Source organism: Mytilus edulis, chromosome 3, assembly GCF_963676685.1.
Source record: "Mytilus edulis chromosome 3, xbMytEdul2.2, whole genome shotgun sequence".
Taxonomy (NCBI): domain Eukaryota; kingdom Metazoa; phylum Mollusca; class Bivalvia; order Mytilida; family Mytilidae; genus Mytilus; species Mytilus edulis.
This window is the reverse complement of record NC_092346.1, coordinates 9,791,890-9,812,379: the sequence shown is the minus strand read 5'-3', so window position 1 is coordinate 9,812,379 and position 20,490 is coordinate 9,791,890. Positions and strand designations below refer to the sequence as shown.

The following is a 20,490-nucleotide window of genomic DNA, read 5'->3' as shown; positions in this document are numbered from 1 at the left end:
AACAAATCACCCTAACATAGATCTAAATCATAACAAATCACCCTAACATAGATCTGAATCATAACAAATCACCCTAGCATAGATCTAAATCATCACCCTAACATAGATCTGAATCATCACCCTAACATAGATCTGAAAAATCACCCTAACATAGATCTGAATCATAAAATCACCCTAACATAGATCTGAATCATCACCCTAACATAGATCTGAATCATCACCCTAACATAGATCTGAAAAATCACCCTAGCATAGATCTGAAAAATCACCCTAGCATAGATCTGAATCATCACCCTAACATAGATCTGAATCATAACCCTAACATAGATCTGAATCATCACCCTAACATAGATCTGAATCATCACCCTAGCATAGATCTGAATCATCACCCTAGCATAGATCTGAATCATCACCCTAGCATAGATCTGAATCATCACCCTAGCATAGATCTGAATCATCACCCTAGCATAGATCTGAATCATCACCCTAGCATAGATCTGAATCATAACAAATCACCCTAACATAGATCTGAATCATAACAAATCACCCTAACATAGATCTGAATCATAACAAATCACCCTAAGGTAGCACTCCACAGTTAGAAAATAAAATTAAAAATGAGCCACAAAATGTTTTATCATCTCCTATTCCTGGATTTCTAATACATTAACCTAACTGTTTGTGTTGTACATGTGCATATGTATGTAATCAGTATAGTCCATAGATTTGATTTTCAAAAGTTAAAAGAGTGTTAATTAATAACTTTTATGTGTATCCATGGCAACATTCTGCATTTATTTACCATAAAATATTGCAAAAAGGGGGGTGGACATGTCACATATCCCCCCAAAATTTGGATCAAACTAGAATTTCAATGCCTTTGAGTGATACCTTTTTAGAAACTGTTTTCATAAATCTTCCTAATGATCAAATAAAAAATGGGGGTCTTTCGCCTCATTTTTTCGTAAATTCCAATCACAAAGTTCGTGCGATAAAAAGTTGGAAAAAAACATTACAATAATTGCCGGACCAATGTATGGTAGGGACATGCAAATACGGACTGTCATACAGAAAACAGCCTATATAACATACATTACATAATCTTGATGTTCATATAAACCCAATACAAAGGCTATTTTAATACTCAGCTATCCAAAAATGAATTTTATTGTACACTAGCTCTCATATTTGAAAAATCCACAGGGGCCAAAATGCGAAACTACACACCTAACTGTGGAGTGCTACCTTAAGGTGAAATTTTTCCCCTCCTGACTCAATTTTTATTATATTGTCTATGTTCTACTAGCTGTTACGATGAAAATGGTACCTTAGTTTTTAAAATTGGTTCAGTAATAAAGATTTTATGAAGGTTAGCAGTTGATGTTGAAACGCGACAAAAAGTGATTTAAAAATAAATGCTGGATCATAGTGAAAAACTTTAAGTCTGTCTCATTTTTGGGGTAAATTTCTAAAACTTTTCCCATTATCTTATTTAAAATCATAAAATTACCTTAAAAGAGGACAAATTGTACAATTTGTAGGTATTTGAAAGCACTTATAGGTCAATTTTGCTGTAAATAGCATACCTAACCTTGGTTTAGAAGCTCTCAAGCAGGGTATAAATTTCTAGCAGTACTGGCATCATTAAATTCAATAAATGCCAAATTATAATATAAAATCCTGCTAAAAATGTTTATTTGACTTATTCGCATTCAAAAATATAAAGCGATACATTCTGAGGATATCATATAAAGCGCAATCTTTGGTTACATTGGCGAAGCTAATGGTGTACAAATTTAAGACTGCAACATGTCCAAGTGTCAAAATGTGTATATTTTGTTGCTAAGGACAGTAAACAATAAAATAAACATAAATTGCATTCCTAGCAGATTTTTTACCTTCAGAACTAAAACAAGAACATAAAAGACTAAAGATTTGTGGTAAATTTTATCTAAAAAAGTGCATTTCTGTGCTTTCTGATGTGCCATAAGGTAGCACTCCACAGTTAGAAAATAAAATTAAAAATGAGCCACAAAATGTTTTATCATCTCCTATTCCTGGATTTCTAATACATTAACCTAACTGTTTGTGTTGTACATGTGCATATGTATGTAATCAGTATAGTCCATAGATTTGATTTTCAAAAGTTAAAAGAGTGTTAATTAATAACTTTTATGTGTATCCATGGCAACATTCTGCATTTATTTACCATAAAATATTGCAAAAAGGGGGGTGGACATGTCACATATCCCCCCAAAATTTGGATCAAACTAGAATTTCAATGCCTTTGAGTGATACCTTTTTAGAAACTGTTTTCATAAATCTTCCTAATGATCAAATAAAAAATGGGGGTCTTTCGCCTCATTTTTTCGTAAATTCCAATCACAAAGTTCGTGCGATAAAAAGTTGGAAAAAAACATTACAATAATTGCCGGACCAATGTATGGTAGGGACATGCAAATACGGACTGTCATACAGAAAACAGCCTATATAACATACATTACATAATCTTGATGTTCATATAAACCCAATACAAAGGCTATTTTAATACTCAGCTATCCAAAAATGAATTTTATTGTACACTAGCTCTCATATTTGAAAAATCCACAGGGGCCAAAATGCGAAACTACACACCTAACTGTGGAGTGCTACCTAACATAGATCTGAATCATAACAAATCACCCTAACATAGATCTGAATCAAATCACCCTAACATAGATCTGAATCAAATCACCCTAACATAGATCTGAATCAAATCACCCTAACATAGATCTGAATCATAACAAATCACCCTAACATAGATCTGAATCAAATCACCCTAACATAGATCTGAATCAAATCACCCTAACATAGATCTGAATCAAATCACCCTAACATAGATCTGAATCATAACAAATCACCCTAGCATAGATCTGAATCATAACAAATCACCCTAGCATAGATCTGAATCATAACAAATCACCCTAGCATAGATCTGAATCATAACAAATCACCCTAACATAGATCTGAATCAAATCACCCTAACATAGATCTGAATCAAATCACCCTAACATAGATCTGAATCAAATCACCCTAACATAGATCTGAATCATAACAAATCACCCTAGCATAGATCTGAATCATAACAAATCACCCTAGCATAGATCTGAATCATAACAAATCACCCTAGCATAGATCTGAATCATAACAAATCACCCTAACATAGATCTGAATCATAACAAATCACCCTAGCATAGATCTGAATCATAACAAATCACCCTAACATAGATCTGAATCATAACAAATCACCCTAGCATAGATCTGAATCATAACAAATCACCCTAGCATAGATCTGAATCATAACAAATCACCCTAGCATAGATCTGAATCATAACTCTTTTTAACATATTCAAGTCAGAAACCTGTAATTAAGTCATTGTCGTTTGTTGATGTGTTGCTTATTTGTTTTTCATTCATTTTTTGTACATTAATTAGGTCACTCGTTAGAATTGTCATTGCAGGGCCTTTTAATGATGACTATGCGGTATGGGCTTTGCTCGTTGTTGAAGGCCGTACGGTGACCTATAGTTGTTAATTTCAGTGTCATTTGGTCTCTTGTTGGAGTTGTCTTATTGGCAATCATACCACATCTTCTTTTTTATAATCATTTCCCGAAGTAAAAGTTTTTAAGTTACACTTACCTTTGGGTTTATTCATTTCCTCTATCTCCTCAACCGACACACCCACTTCCTGAGCTCTGGCGTCTTTAAAAGCTAAGATCTTCTCCAAAGCTTGTGGTAGTTTAACCTCTTTTTGTTTCTCCTCTTCTGGTGGTTCAAACTGAAATGCATAACAAATATTTCCTAATTATTTTTTTAATGTCTAGAATATTGATGGTTTCAACATAAAAAAAATTGCACTTAAATTACACAACAACTTTTTGTCAAGTCTTATTTTTTGGTAACTTGTGAGTCTTCATTTTTGTCGAGCCTTCGACTTTAGTCGAAAAAGCGAGACTAAGCGATCCTACATTCCGTCGTCGTCGGCGTCGTCGGCGGCGTCAACAAATATTCACTCTGTGGTTAAAGTTTTTGAAATTTTAATAACTTTCTTAAACTATACTGGATTTCTACCAAACTTTGACAGAAGCTTGTTTATGCTCATAAGATAGTATCCAGAAGTAAATTTTGTAAAAATAAAATTCCATTTTTTCCGTATTTTACTATAAATGGACTTAGTTTTTTCTGCGGGGAAACATTACATTCACTCTGTGGTTAAAGTTTTTAGAATTTTAATAACTTTCTTTAACTATCCTGGGTTTGTACCAAACTTGGACAGAAGCTTGTTTATGATCATAAGATAGTATCCAGAAGAAAATTTTGTAAAAATAAAATTCAATTTTTTCCGTATTTTACTTATAAATGGACTTAGTTTTTTCTGCAGGGAACCATTACATTCACTCTGTGGTTAAAGTTTTTAAAATTTAAATAACTTTCTTAAACTATCCTGGGTTTGTACCAAACTTGGAAATAACCTTATTTATGATCATAAGATTGTATCCAGAAGTAAAGTTTGTAAAAAGATTACTCTGTTTTTTTCTGTAATTTACTTTCAAATGGACTTAGATTTTCTTACAATCATAAAATAGTAACAAGAGGAATATTTTTATTGATTTTTTTCCTCATTGTTGTTGAGCCTGTGATTTACAGCAAAAATAGGCGAGACACTGGGTTCCGCGGAACCCTTACAAATTTTTAATTTAAAAGATAAACAGTTTGAGAGGTTGAAAGTGACAAGACATGAACAACCATTCTTTTTTCATTCATCATATTGTTAGGAAATCCATATTAATAACTCCAGCAGATCTGGTAGTGTCTGTACCCTTGGAATGCTATATAAAAAAACATTAAACTTACCTTTGGAGGGGGTAGTTTCTCCATTGGCTGACCTGGTGGCCCTGGCTGACGACTCATTGAAACATTCGTTGGTGGTCCCGGGGGTCGACTCATTGCAACAGATGTTGGTGGCCCCGGAGGACGATTCATTTGGACACTTGTTGGTGGACCAGGAGGTCCAGGAGGCCTTCCACCTGGACCTGAGCCTGGTGGTCCACCCATTAATGACTGAGGTGGTCCTTGTGGTGGTCTAACCATTGGTGGCCCTGGCTGTCCTGGACCCATCTGTGGTGGCTGTTGTGGTCTTGGTGGCATATTTTGTGGTCTTTGTGGAGGACCCACACCCTGTGGTCCCATCTGTGGTGGAAACTGATTTGGTGGTGGTCCCTGTGGTCTCTGTGGCTGTGACATTGTTACAGGTGGTGGACCTCTTGGACCACCAACTGGCTGTTGCATAGATGGTCTAGGTGGACCTTCTGACATCTGTGGGTGAGGAGCCTGTTGCATTAATGGAGGAATTGATGGTGGTCCACCACCAGGAGGCATGAATGGGGGACCAGAAGGTGGTCCACCACTGGGTTGCATATGTGGAGGCATTCCTGACTGCATCAAAGATGGAATAGGAGGACCAGGTGTGGTCTGCATTAAAGATGGAATTGATGTAGGATCTGGTCCAGACTGCATCAATAGTGGGGGACCTCCCCCAGACTGCATCAAAGGTGGAGGTCCTCCAACAGATTGCATTAATGGTTGTGGCCCAGTGTTAGATACTGGAGGTCTAATTGACTGTGCCATCAAACTAGGTGGTGGTTGCTGGGGTGGTCCTGAAGCTGGTGGCCCAACTGGTGGTGGCCTAGGAACTGAAAATGCAATAAATATAATTATTGTATAGCAATATAATATCTCCCACAGAAAGTGACCAAAAGTTAGCGTGCAATAAATTTCAATATTGCACTAGTGCAATAAATCTTCAAAATTCATGACGTCATCAACGACAAAATCTTAGTTTAAACCAATTTTTACTTTCAAATATTATATTGCTATACAATAAAGGGGTTATTGCATGAATATTGGGGAATATTGTCCCTTGTAGAACATATATTGCACTCGCCAGCTCCTGCATTATAAAATTCTACTCGGTAAATAATTCCCCAATATTCATGCAATAACCCTATAATATTGGAGTAAACATTCTATTGTCCTTGATTTCATAAAACAAAATATAAAATAAGGAGTGCAATATTTATGTCCTTGAAACAAAATGATTTAAAAAAAAAAAGTAATGTTTGTTATTTGGATTTTGAATTCATTGTTTCAGAATATTGAAAATAAGATATGAATAGAAAACACATGAATGTTGTTAGGTACACACATTTGTCGTTTTAATGAACAATGTAATCTAAGAAAAATGTATACATTTAGAACAAATAACTATTTTACACAGAATATGGTTCAAGATAAAAAATCAAGTACATGTAGAACAAATAATCATTTCAGAAGTTTAAAGGTGTGGTAGGTAGTCTTATTTTTTCAATCATCACTGAAATTTCATTTTTAAACCCAGAATTGGAGCCAGATATGTCTTGTTCTATAATTTTTGGTGAAGATTTGATCTTCCTGCACATCTACATCTACATCTCTATCTTCAACTGTTTGAGAGCCTGTTTAACCAACTTTCTATTTCATAATTAATATTTTTCTCTTGGAGGATCTTGGTGTTTCTCTTCTTGTTTTCCTTTTTGAACCTCCCTCTTCTTATTTTCTTTTATGTTACCCTCTATGAACCTACCTGGTGGAGCTTACTGTTGTCTCACTTGTTCTTCTCATGTTTTTTTTGTTTCCCTCTATAAACATACCTGGTGGAGCTTACTGTTGTCTCATTAATCTGTTCTTCCCATTTTATTTTCTGTTTCCCTCCATGAACCTACCTAGTGCAGCTTGCTGTTGTCTCATTTGTTCTTCTCATGTCTTTTTATGTTTCCCTCCCATTTTATTTTCTGCTTCCCTCCATGAACCTACCTGGTGGAGCTTGCTGCTGTCTTATTTGTTCTTCTCATGTCTTTTATGTTTCCCTCCCATTTTATTTCTGTTTCCCTCCATGAACCTACCTGGTGGAGCTTACTGTTGTCTCATTTGTTCTCCTCATGTCTTTTTATGTTTCCCTCCCATTTTATTTTCTGTTTCCCTCCATGAACCTACCTGGTGGAGCTTGCTGCTGTCTCATTTGTTCTTCCTGTATTCTCTTTTGTTCTTCTTTCTGTGCCTCCATCATTGCAATCTGTTGGTTCCTTAGTAACTCAGCTTCTTTCATTCTCCTTTCATTCTCTACTTGATTAATTGCAGCCTGTTGTTGTTGAAGTAGCTGGAAAATAAAAAAAATTCAATCAGCATCTGAAAATACTACTTCAATAATACAGATGAATAGAATACTGAAGAAACAAATACAAATGCAGTACTGTTGATCCATCATTATTCGTGGGATATCAACTTTTGTGGATTTTAAACGGTTCAACAAAGTTCAAATTTTCTATAGATTTATATGCTGACCAGAAAATCAACGAAATTAAATATTAACAGGGTGTAAATTTTCGCTTATTTTCGTGGATAGAATAAAATTGCCAAAATAAATTCTGCCAATTAAAAAGTGCACACGCCAAGGTATTGATAAAAGTTTTGAATCTGACAAAATTATAAATGCCAAAATATTTCCATTACTGTGGCATCATTATTATTCGTTTTCGTGGATTTCATGGGTACATGTTACCCACAAAATTAAACTTTTTTTACAGGCTTGTATGCAGACCTCGGCAAAGCCATGAAATCAAATATTCATCAACATAAAAGTTGTCTTCTATCCATCAAAATTGGTACCCTCAAAAATAAATTAATCCACAGTACCTTATTCAATGAAAATCGCATAGTTTTACCACCACGAAATATAGGGTTTAGGGGTTTTACTAGGTACACACCTCAGTCAGTGACCTCACTCTCTTATTGCCCTGACTAACCTGTTGTTGTTCCATCATTTGTTTTTGTGATCTCTCAGCCTCTATTAGCTGTTGTTGATGTCTGACCCTCAGTGACCTCACTCTGTTATTGCCCTGACTTACCTGTTGTTGTTCCATCATTTGTTTTTGTGATCTCTCAGCCTCTATTAGCTGTTGTTGATGTCTGACCCTCAGTGACCTCACTCTGTTATTGCCCTGACTTACCTGTTGTTGTTCCATCATTTGTTTTTGTGATCTCTCAGCCTCTATTAGCTGTTGTTGATGTCTGACCCTCAGTGACCTCACCCTATTATTGCCCTGACTAACCTGTTGCTGTTCTATCATTTGTTTTTGTGATCTCTCAGCCTCTATTAGCTGTTGTTGATGTCTGACCCTCAGTGACCTCACTCTGTTATTGCCCTGACTAACCTGTTGTTGTTCCATCATTTGTTTTTGTGATCTCTCAGCCTCTATTAGCTGTTGTTGATGTCTGACCCTCAGTGACCTCACTCTGTTATTGCCCTGACTAACCTGTTGCTGTTCTATCATTTGTTTTTGTGATCTCTCAGCCTCTATTGGCTGTTGTTGATGTCTGACCCTCTCACCTCAGTGACCTCACTCTGTTATTGCCCTGACTAACCTGTTGCTGTTCTATCATTTGTTTTTGTGATCTCTCAGCCTCTATTAGCTGTTGTTGATGTCTGACCCTCAGTGACCTCACTCTGTTATTGCCCTGACTTACCTGTTGTTGTTCCATCATTTGTTTTTGTGATCTCTCAGCCTCTATTAGCTGTTGTTGATGTCTGACCCTCAGTGACCTCACTCTGTTATTGCCCTGACTTACCTGTTGTTGTTCCATCATTTGTTTTTGTGATCTCTCAGCCTCTATTAGCTGTTGTTGATGTCTGACCCTCAGTGACCTCACTCTGTTATTGCCCTGACTAACCTGTTGCTGTTCTATCATTTGTTTTTGTGATCTCTCAGCCTCTATTAGCTGTTGTTGATGTCTGACCCTCAGTGACCTCACTCTGTTATTGCCCTGACTTACCTGTTGTTGTTCCATCATTTGTTTTTGTGATCTCTCAGCCTCTATTAGCTGTTGTTGATGTCTGACCCTCAGTGACCTCACTCTGTTATTGCCCTGACTAACCTGTTGTTCCATCATTTGTTTTTGTGATCTCTCAGCCTCTATTAGCTGTTGTTGATGTCTGACCCTCTCCATCATTTCCTGTTCTGATGACTGTTTATTCTGAGACTCCAGTAACTGCTGCTGAAGAGCTACCTTTTGCTGTAAATCTTCATCGTCCCCATCCTCGTCCTCATCCTCTTCCTGTGTTTACAAATTTATCAAGAAATCAAAAACATTTTATATAAACATTTTTCTATAGATTAGACAGTTGCCTTGGTTTTCCCGTTTGAATGGTTTGACACTAGTAATTTGTGGGGCCCTTTATAGCTTGCTGTTCGGTGTGAGCCAAGGCTGCGTGTTGAAGGGTGTACCTTGACCTATAACGGTTTACTTTTATAAATTGTTACTTAGATGGAGAGTTGTCTCATTGGCACTCGCATCACATCTACCTACATCTAAATATTAATCTTTTTTAAGTGATTTTTAATATTCGTACAGTAAAGAGGTAGGGTTAATTATTCCCGTTTATATTTATCCTGTAAGCAAGCATATTTTTGTTGAATGTTATTTGCATGATTTGACTTGTTCATCACAATATGTCTTTTGAGAAAGTTTCTAATTTTTCATTTGTTTTCACCAACACAACAGACAGGTGCTACCATTATCTGGAGCTCAGGATTTGGCCATTTTTTTTCTCTCTGGAATTCCAGATTTAATTCAGATTGTTCTGATAGCTTTTTCACTTGATTATTATCAATTTAATTATTAATTTGACTTTTTAATCCATTAGAATTAGGATTCATAGTCTACTCAAAATACACAAAATGCAATTCGTAGAATAATCTTACGGAAATGCAATAAAATATTTTTATTTTGGCTATCAAACTGAGTGTTGGTTGGTAGCCAGGAAACAGATACTGTCAAACCTGGACAAGGGATAACTGACCTAATTAGTGAATTGATGTTTTAATTGAGGTTCAAAATTTTATATATATGTCTACACCGGGACAAGAAGAAGGTGACCTGACAAGGTCAATGATGGTGACCTTTTTTTATAGCAGGTGTCTGTATATTATTTTTACTCATTCCAATAAATTCTTTTTTCATTTTATACAGCGTTTTTTCAATTTTTATGTCCCTGTTGAAAGTGATTTTATTCTTTAATACAACCTTGTACCTGTCAACTCTGTATGAAGTGAAGTTAATTTACTGCCATAACGTCGCTGGGCTTCTAAAATGTTGTATATGACTTTTTTGGCTAAAAATACTTTTTGACACCAATGGTCTGAGCGGGAGGAAATCTTTGGTATTGCAAAATAGCATATAGTTAGACCAATCACAATGTGTGAAATAAGATATATTACAAAATTGTCAATGTCAGTTGTTTGTAAAGTTTGCTTCCAAATTATTGTATGAAAACTTGAAAATCGTTGTAGAATGGCTTTGGGAAAAAAAATAATTGTACATTACTTTATTTCTGTGAAAATAATTTAAGTTCTTGGATAATCCAGAAATGTCAATGTCTTTATTTCACTGCTATTTACAAAAATGTTCAAGTTCACATACGACATTTTGGAAGCATGCATTTTGCCAAAATTTTCAAAGCCTGTTCTTGAGAAAAAAAATTCTTGAAAAATTTGTAATTTACAACATTTTAGAAGCCCAGCGACAATAAGCTTATATACTACCTTGTACTGTTCAATAGGAATACAATAGTCTTACCTCTTCTTCTGAAAAATCAAAAGTCATTCATTATATAAACATGTTTGTTGATTTCAAATCTATGTAATGAGTCACATTGCACCAAAAAAAGCAAACTGTGACATACCGGGAAAAGATTCATTTTTCGACTGAATTTTATCATTCAAACTGATTTAATTTGAAAACAAGTGCATGGACCTCTTTTTTTTAAAACGACATTTTGTTTCATTTGTAGGGAGATTATGTGAACCAAATTTTATAAAACTTAGATAGTGCAATTTTTTTTTATGTTGATAAATATACAGCAAAAAATTACTTTTTTTTCTCAATTCACGACCATTTGATAAATATGAGTTATTTCTAAATAAAAAATGCATAAGTTTTTAGGATACTTATAAAATACAGATATTACAAATTATTTAACAAAAAACAATTTGTGTTTATCTTTTCGAACAAAAAAGTTATGGCTTTCTTTCGAAAGGGAAAATACGGCCACAAATCCGAATTTTGAGCAAATATACAAAATTTCGACCTCATTTAACTCAAAAAGTAGCACATGAAGGTATATTTTTTATAACATATTTGATTTAATCAGGCAAAAAATGGCCTTTATGGAAATTTTCATTAAACTGTAAACACAGGATCAAAACTGTATCGTATGCCCTTAAATCTGTATCTGTTTTAAATATTATAATCAATAATATTATAAGTCAAACAAGAAAACTATATGTTTATGTCCTTTTTAACATTATATTTTCATCTTTTTTTATTACATACATCGAAACATGTTGAATTAATAGCTAGTATAAACAAGTACAGACCTCGTTTAATAGGCGGCTTCTAATAATATTTTTGTTTTGTTTTGTACAACATTATAAATGTGTAAAAGGTGAGGGGTAGTGATGTTTAAGGGTACTAGCAAATCAAGCCAACCTGTAAGTCTTCAACAAGGTACAAATATCTTGATTTGCTTTTAGGAGATAAAACAGTAAAGCAAAAAAAAAAAAAGGTGTCACCAGGCCACAGATACCACTTTTCTCAACATTTCAAAATTGATGAGCCAGGTTTTACTTAGACTCCATCAATTCATTCAAATCAGATATCAAACAACAAGAAAAAAGTGATTGGTTAATGTTGGTTGCGTTTTGTTACACTGGGGTCTTCAATACCATTATACTATAATGGTTTTACTCATTGTTGAAGGTCATACAGTGACATGTAGACTTTAAATTCGTGTCCTCAGGACAATGATTTATAGATGTCTTATTGAATCATACCTAATCTCATTATTTCATTAAAAGGGTTGACTTTGGAATCAAGCAACAATGAGAAGCTCCCTACATGGCAAATAAAAATTCTATTTTGTAAGGAAATATATATTTACCATTTTCCTGCATTGGCGTTCCATCTTCATCTTCATCATTTTCTGTTTGTGACTCCTAATTAACATATAATAATAGCTTAAGTGGATAGAAGAGAAGATGAGTTAAATTGTCAGGAAGAATTATAGCCTACAACAACAAATGGAAGTTTTTAACGACCTTGACTGGCTATAACCTACAAGTTGCTATGTTAATCTAAATATAGTAGTAGCAGCCATTTTGATTTTTGTGGGGTTGCTTCATTAGTCATGTTCAATAGTACATTAAAAGCCTGAAGAAATTTTGAAGAAAAAATACATACAAAAAAACGCAAGGACCAATAATGCAAATTAACTTGAATTTTGAAAATGAGTTTGGATCAACTTTAAAATTAACCAAAGAACTAAATAACTTTAATCTTGCTATAGAAAGAATTTGACACCTGCCATCTAATTACAAATAAAATCTTTAGTAAATTAGGGTTCCATGCACCATAGCTGTCCCAATTAAATATCTTAACTACAATGTACAATTACTTATACGTTTTTAATGAACCAAATATTAAATGGAGACCATAGTATGAAAAATTAACTAAATAAAAAACTTACCTCTACATAATGTTCATGAAGTCTTGCAATTAGATCTGCCTTTAGTCCTGTAAATAAATTTAAAATAAATTTAGAAAAATGTATGAGGATGTGAATTCAAGGGTTAAAGTGGTCAAACATTGAAAAATAATTAGTCCCACATAAGATATCCATTTCAACATTTTATATTTTATATTTTAACACGTGACCATTTTAATAAATGTTTATGAAATTATCACTTACTGGTATTTTTCTATACATGGCTATAATAACATTAACTGCAAAATGGACAGACATGACAGAATGCTGTGATTGAGAATTTCTTTCATACAAACTGGACAAAACTTTCAACCAGTAACATTTACATGATTTCAACTTTAAATTTAAAACCATCTTATTTATGCACACCATATACATACATGTATGTATATGTTTAAAGAATAGTCCCACTGTGGTAAACCTGTAAACTGTAAACGAGACAGCTTCTCAACAAGCAAAAGTTTACCATAAAATAGACATCCCTTCCTTTTCCAATACAGAGGTCTCTTAAACCTTTCCAACATACACATGCAATTAAACTTATTAGAAGTTTAGCCCAGTTTAAACACACATTTCAGACAATACATAATTTTCTTTCTTGATTTAATAGAAAATCATAAGCAATTTTTTTGAGAATTTTCATTGCAAGTAGGTTGTCTTTTTCAATTTTTCAATGGATAAAGTATGTTTATCAACTGAAATCTCACATCATTTTCACATTTGGATTATTCTTAGTAATTTGCTCTATTTTTCAGAATATTTCTATCAAAAAAACAAGACAAAATGCTGAATGTATGTAAACAATTATTTTTTTTTAATACTGCGAACATGGTGAATGCATTATTATTTGTTGGATACCAATTTCTGTAGATTTTGGGGTTTGAGTTAACCATGGATTTAAATGTTCAACGAAATTAAAATTTTCTATGAGCTTGTTTATAAACTTTAAAAAAAAAAAATCCAATATCCATGAACATGCAATTTTCCCTGCAATCTACAAAAATTGGTAAACACAAAAATAAACTAAACACAGTGCAGATGAAGACATTATAAAAGAAAGCCAAGTTCCCTCGTTAGTATCTCACCTTCTTCGTCTCCTAAAACTAATTAGTTAATAAATGATAACAGATACAGAAAATGTTACATATATATATGTATATGAATATTGTCAATTAGTAATCCAAAACAAAACCCCAATTGGAATAAAATACAATTATTGATTGTTGGTGTTTTAACGCCACTTTTAAGCAAACCCTTTTGGGCTATTTCATGGTAGTCAGTTTTTATTGGTGGAGGAAGCTGGGGTGCATTTGAAGTTATCTTCATATAGAAATATCAGTATACTTCAAAAACATAAGGACCTGAACATAAACTGAAGAAAACATGGAAAGATATGGCGAAAATGAGCACCCCACTCTATGAGACCGGTATTATTATGATTATGTCACTGGCTACAATATATTGTGTTGAAAATGTAAAACCGATGAACAGTTACTGTTATGTTTCCAGAATGCATGGTCAGATAAGGAACTGATTACTAGTAATATGATTAAGTAAAATTATAAGGAACTGATTATCATATGATTTATTAAGTAAATTTATAAAGTATTGAAAAAACAATAATTTTTAGGCCCCGGCTTTGATTTATAGTACAGTACGCCCAGAGAGTTTGTAATCGCGAACTTTTATCACCGATTTCCGAGTGTAGCGGTGTGACACCGCGAATCACGGATTCTACTCCCAATTTCCTCCAAAGATTCTCTCCCAACACCGTGTGGCTGTTAATTGGTTTATTGCCCATCGGATGAACTGAAAATTAATGACGCGTGACAACATAATCGGATTAGCCAGATTTATTACCTTTGTACATTTAATCGATCTTGATTGCACCTGTGTGCTTTAAAATACGTTATTTAAATGTCCATTCAATGTCAGATAAAAGTGTGACATTTTTATTTAAAATAAGATAATTATTCTTGTATGTATATGCCCATGTCATTGTCATATGAAATAAAACGTAAAAACGTATAAAAATACGAATAAAATACTTATTTAGTATTTTCATTATAGTCCGATCAGTTCATAATTTTTGTTTTTTCAACAAAGTTTCATCAAAGATGATTTTACCACAATTAGAACCTTTTATGGCCTACTCAGTGAGCAATATCCGGTTCATTAATAGTTCAATATTATATAATTAATATCAACTGGCTTAAAACAAAATGATGTTTTTACGGTAATTTGTCCAATCTAAATCAAACCCTAGAGTTAATTTATCGGACCAACAAGTGAACTCTGTTACTTTCAATTTATTTTGAAATGTAAAATATTATGTTCCACTACCTCGGTAGATTACCGACTTGAAATATTTGAATTTAAAAAAGAAACTGTAAAGTGACAAATAGTTTTGTATGCAATGTGGCAGCCCTATATTCATAAATACTGAGATAATTCCCCGCCCAGACACAACACAATAATCACAACCTTATTTAATTATATGAAGAAATAAAATCACGTGTTTTTTATCTGTTATGATCTGTTATTGATCTTTTATTATTTAAATAAAATTGGATTGGCTTAATCCGTATTTTACTCTTCGTTAAAAGTCCTCGACGAAATATAAAAAGAAGTATTTCAACAATTTATACTATAGAATATTAAAATAAAATTATATCGTTCAAGAAAGAAATATGTAAAAAAAATGTGGATCGGATTTTTACGATCGACACATTTTCACAGAGGATCTCTACCAACGCCCATCAGGAACTGAACGACATGCATCCTGTTTTCATCTACCATTAATGTATAGTGTTGACTATGGAAGTATAAATAATGTCCAGGTTTATGTCCTCTGTTGACTGAGAAACGTATAAATAAAAGGCTGATGTTCGTTTATTCAGAAAAGGAATAAAATTTAGAATATGGTTAATCAATTGTAAAAGGACCTTCTAGAGCCTCAATCTTAACGCACACAAATGTCAATCATTACAAAGCAAGTTTAAACCTTCAATGAATTTTCCCACGGTTATCCAGAAAGGTCACCTGAGTTTACTGTTACGTGATACTATTTCCCGCCAAATAAAAATCTCGTGGACAAAATTGATGTCACTATTTTTAGCATTCAATATTGTGAGCGAAGTCAAGTTCAAGTTCAACCACGCACTGTTGATCACTGAGATGCGTGTCGTCTTCCCACGGCAATTAATTGTTTTAAATTTAAAAATATTTAAAGATCACTGTTCTAAATACAACACAAAAGTTTACATTCATTGTGCGTAAATGAATATTATGCAACGACGAGTTGATGCAGCTATAGAAGTATTCCTGTTGTAGCCGAAATGTATTATATATATCCTAAAGTAATGATAATCGTGAAGAGAAAATGCCGTAGACTTATTAAGCATAACGAATGGTGAATAGTATTTTCTTTTTTACTTGCATATACAAGTTTTAAGACACGTAATTTTCTTTAAACTCATTGCTCACATTTTATACCTTCAGCGTTAGTTTCCGTTTATTTGCACGCAAGTATGTCGCTTTTCGTAAGTTATATCAATTACCGATAAATAAAAAACGAGGTCATAATCAAGTATAGAATTTTTTTATAAAACTTTAATGCAATTGAAAGCATTAACAACAACGTTTTGGATTTTAAAACTTTTATTTTGTAATCGTAAAATGGAAATGGTGTAGAATTATTAGCATAACATATAGTGAATAATATTTTCTTTTTTACTTGCAGTATAAAAAACTTTGAGACGTGTAATTTTTCTTTAAACTGCCCTCATTTATTCAGCGTTAGTCTCCGTTTATTGTTGCACAATTATATCTCTTTTAGTAAATTAAATATTTATTTACTGATAAAAAAACGGAAGTCAAAATCAAATATAGTTGTTTAAAAACTTTATTAAAATGTACAGTGTAATTAAAAGAATTAACAACAACGTTTTGCTTTTTATTTTAATCTTTCATTTGTTTCAAGCAATCAGATATAATCTGATAATCAATAGACAGAAAATACAATTGTTTAATTACATTAGAAATCTCACATACCTTGACTGTCACGTGCCGGCATAGATCAGACGGATTAGGGCAATTAATTACCTGGTGTCACACCGCGTCACACCAGACTGGGAGAGATGTCGCTAATACAATAAACAAAAGGTAGCGGATTTACGCGGAAGTCGGAGGGAATACTCCCAAATTTCTCCGAGAATTTTGGGAGGGATGTCGGAGTTTCCTGGTGTTACACCAGCAAAAATATCGGAGTATGGAGTTTGGGATTACAAACTCCTTGGGCGTACTGTATAACTAATCGCCGTATTTGAATATCAAAAATAAGATAACGCGTGACCGAACGACGCATGGATTAAACGAGTGCGCAGCACGAGTTTAATCCATAGTGGCGTTCGGTCACAAGTTGTCTTATTTTTGATATTCAAATACAGCAATTAGTTATTCTTTTTATTACATTGGCAAATGGCTTTTTTTTATGAAATTAATGTAGAAAATGTAAGGAACTATATCTTTTTCCTACGCATTGACAATTTCTTTTGATCCGACGTTATCGACGTCTTGACAACGCCTATTGTTGTATGACATCAGAGAGTGAAATAACCACGTTTATTTCACATGTGAAATTATCGGTTTTTATCTAACTGGGAAATCAATGTAATTCATTGCAACCAATGTAATAATATGTTGATATCAGAAAAAGTAACAATAACAAAAACGTTTTTGTTACTTTGGACACTAATTGCTGGAATGTTAGGTCGGGTTAGGATACCGATAATTATGAACATAGCGGTATTTTGGCCTGTGTTATGATAACAAAAAATGGTACAGTCTACAGAGCCAAGCGTATATGATACATTATTTTGCTGTGCTAGCCATTTAAACATTCGTTATTGACCGATGCAATGAAGGTGGGAAATAAGAAAACCTTGAGTAGATAATCCAAGCTCTGTTAATTTCTGTTTTAACTCAACAACTTTAAGTTTCTTTAATTCGTCAGTAGTAGGTACCGACGCCATGCTGGATCAAATAATAAAGTCCGAAGAGTACCGAGAATGAACAAAAGGGTAGAACAAATTACAACTATTGATTGAAAGACGGTCCTATACAAAAACATTTTGTTTATTACGGATCAGTACTAATATCCGGGTTTTGTAAAATTGCGCCAACAATTGTGAGGATTTGAGTTAAAACTTCATTTGAAGCAGACACTATGAAATCTTTTAACTTTAGGCAATTCAAAATTAAAACTAACAAAAAAAACGGCTAAACATTTTTTTTTCTTCCAAAGCTTATGTTTGTAATATTTCATGACCGGCTTTCATGCATGCAGTGGCGGGTCTACGGTGGAGGTGGGGGTTGGACGATCAATGCATTTGAATGGGGACATTAAGTTGAAACCCGCCCCTTTATCCTGGGTTGGGACCCCCCCCCCCCCCCATTTTTAAATGGCTGGATCCGCCCCTGCTGACATATGTTGCCAATAAATTTCAATATTTTTTTCTATTCTATTCTATCCAAATTTTAATATTAAAAAAGAGACATATGTTACTGACAATACACCTTATCGCTATTTGTCCGCCATTGCTGGATATCACACAGGTTCCCGTAATATTTTGACGTCATAAAACAAAATATCTGACACCACAATGGAAAAGTGATTGTTGTATGCGTCAAAAGTTCAAGCGGGCGGGTCAGCCGGGATTAGCGATAAGGTGTATCGTGACCGTAATATACTCTAATAAGATAGATGAGTAAACTTGGCCGGTTAGCCTTTTCGCCCTTCTTATTTTTTAGGGTGATAACGTGGCGAAGTTAGTACGTTGCGTAGTGGAAAACGCGAAGTTAAAAATGCGAACTTGATATATTTTTTTTCCGATTTCGCGGTTTCGACTTCAATTTTGCGTTTTCTACTACGTGTTTTCGCCATTTCGCATTTTCGATTTTTTGCCTTTTCGCGCTCTTGCGTTTTCGTAACGTACGCTTTCGGTAAATCAATGCAGTTTGATGATAAAAAAAAAAAAAAAAAAAAAAAAAAACAGTATCCTTTAAACATTAGACCGTTTGGGATATTTTTAGGGTTGAAAAGCGTGCGTGTATTGAACTATAATATCTATGGAAAAAGCATTGCATATTATCGTTCCTTTTGTTGACTAGTAAATTAACATGTTTTGTACTACATGTGTAGTATACCTTCACTATGATCTAAAATAGTGTTAAACAAATCACAAAAACACACATACATAATTTAGGCAATTCAAAATCAAAATTAAGAAAAAATGACTGTAAGTTTTTTTTTCCTTCAAAATTTAAATACCACAAACAGATTTTCAGAATGCAATATATTGTTTCAAGATCTTTTTATTTGAGTATGTATACATGTCTGCTATGGTTTAATACTTTACTTTTGTAATATTTTATGTCAGTGATATTTTATCAAATACTTCTATCTATCAATGTTACTGAAAGCAAGCACAACCGATATAGTTTAATATTTAAACAGTCAGTCAGTCATAAAAATATAAACATAAATGTTATATCAAGGTATATACTAGTAAACCGGATTTTTTTCTGTAACAACTCAGACAAATGCCTTAGAGAGTTTCATATTTTAAAACTGTCAAAATCTGTAGTTTATCATGATTTACTGCTCCATTTCAATCATTTTAAACCATTCCGGATGCGGGAATTTCTCGCTGTATTGAAGACCTATTGGTGATCTTCTGTTGTTGTCTGTTCTATGGTCGGGTTGTTGTCTCTTTGACACATTCCCCATTTACATTCTCAATTTTATTTGATTCAGCTTCTCGATTAAATAGTCATGGGGAAAATGTAAGGGGAAAATACTAAACATGGTCGTCGAGATATTTATCAGCCTGACGTCAGTGACCGCTCAGGGGCGGATCCAGCCATTTTAAAAAGGGGTCCCAACCCAGGACAAAGGGGGTCCAACTATATGTCCTCTTCAAATGGTTTGATCGTCCAAAAAAGGGGGGTTCCAATCCCAGTTACCCCCCATCCCCTGGATCCGCCACTGGACCCAATCTAGTAATTCATCGAGCAGTGAGACAGGATCCCAGTATAGATATTAATATTAAGGCATTATATTTTAGTAGTGATAGTATAGTCAGAGACATATAGTACATATGCCTTGTATATCTTGGATATATAGTGTTACTATTATGTCCCAAAACTGCATGACTATATGATAATTATATACGCCTGGCTGGTTTTATCAACATAAACTTCATATCATTGATAAAAACAAGAAACCAGAAATAATGAGGGACCTAAAATTGACTCGCTCTGAGGTACATTTTCGATCTGACATATCAGCTGTTTTCTAATGGTGAAATAGGAGTTAAGGAGATCAACTTGTTTTTAGAAGAAACAATTTGATATATAATATTCACATGAACGGAATTATGAATATGAGTTTTTCTTGTACTTGTATTGCATATACCGACTCGAACTTGATAAAGCTTTATATGTCTTTATATGTCTTTGACTTATGTTTAAAGATGTTGGGACAATGAGGAATAAAGGCAATCTCCTAAGAAAGGTCGTACGAGTACTATAGAAAATCTAATTTTGGCAATAAGGAAAAGAAATCTTCAGACCCAGTATTTTAATAGCACAAATTAAAGAACACACATTGAGGATCTAGGAACTGTTGTCTGTTATTCAAACAATTCTTAAATGTGGTAACACTGACAATTTTAAAACTTATACAAAATCCAGTTCTTTCCTGTTACCAAAGTGAATCAATTTTAAAAAGTTTCTAATGGGAATAAGGAA

General features: G+C 33.7%; 1 protein-coding gene across 1 annotated transcript in view; it reads right to left on the bottom strand.

Annotated features, from left to right (window-relative positions):
* The window catches only part of LOC139515024 (splicing factor 3B subunit 2-like), a 35,949-nt gene extending 18,203 nt beyond the window's left edge, over window positions 1-17,746 (bottom strand). Inside the window, exons 1-9 of the mRNA XM_071304584.1 lie at window positions 17,621-17,746; window positions 12,661-12,707; window positions 12,033-12,130; window positions 10,713-10,720; window positions 8,910-9,196; window positions 8,808-8,840; window positions 7,074-7,236; window positions 4,896-5,734; window positions 3,681-3,819 (exon numbers count right to left, since the gene is read on the bottom strand). Coding sequence (XP_071160685.1) covers window positions 3,681-3,819; window positions 4,896-5,734; window positions 7,074-7,236; window positions 8,808-8,840; window positions 8,910-9,196; window positions 10,713-10,720; window positions 12,033-12,130; window positions 12,661-12,707; window positions 17,621-17,711 — 1,705 coding nt within the window. The 5' untranslated portion in view covers window positions 17,712-17,746. The remainder of the gene's footprint in view (window positions 1-3,680; window positions 3,820-4,895; window positions 5,735-7,073; window positions 7,237-8,807; window positions 8,841-8,909; window positions 9,197-10,712; window positions 10,721-12,032; window positions 12,131-12,660; window positions 12,708-17,620) is intronic.
* Between the last annotated feature and the right edge of the window lie 2,744 nt (window positions 17,747-20,490).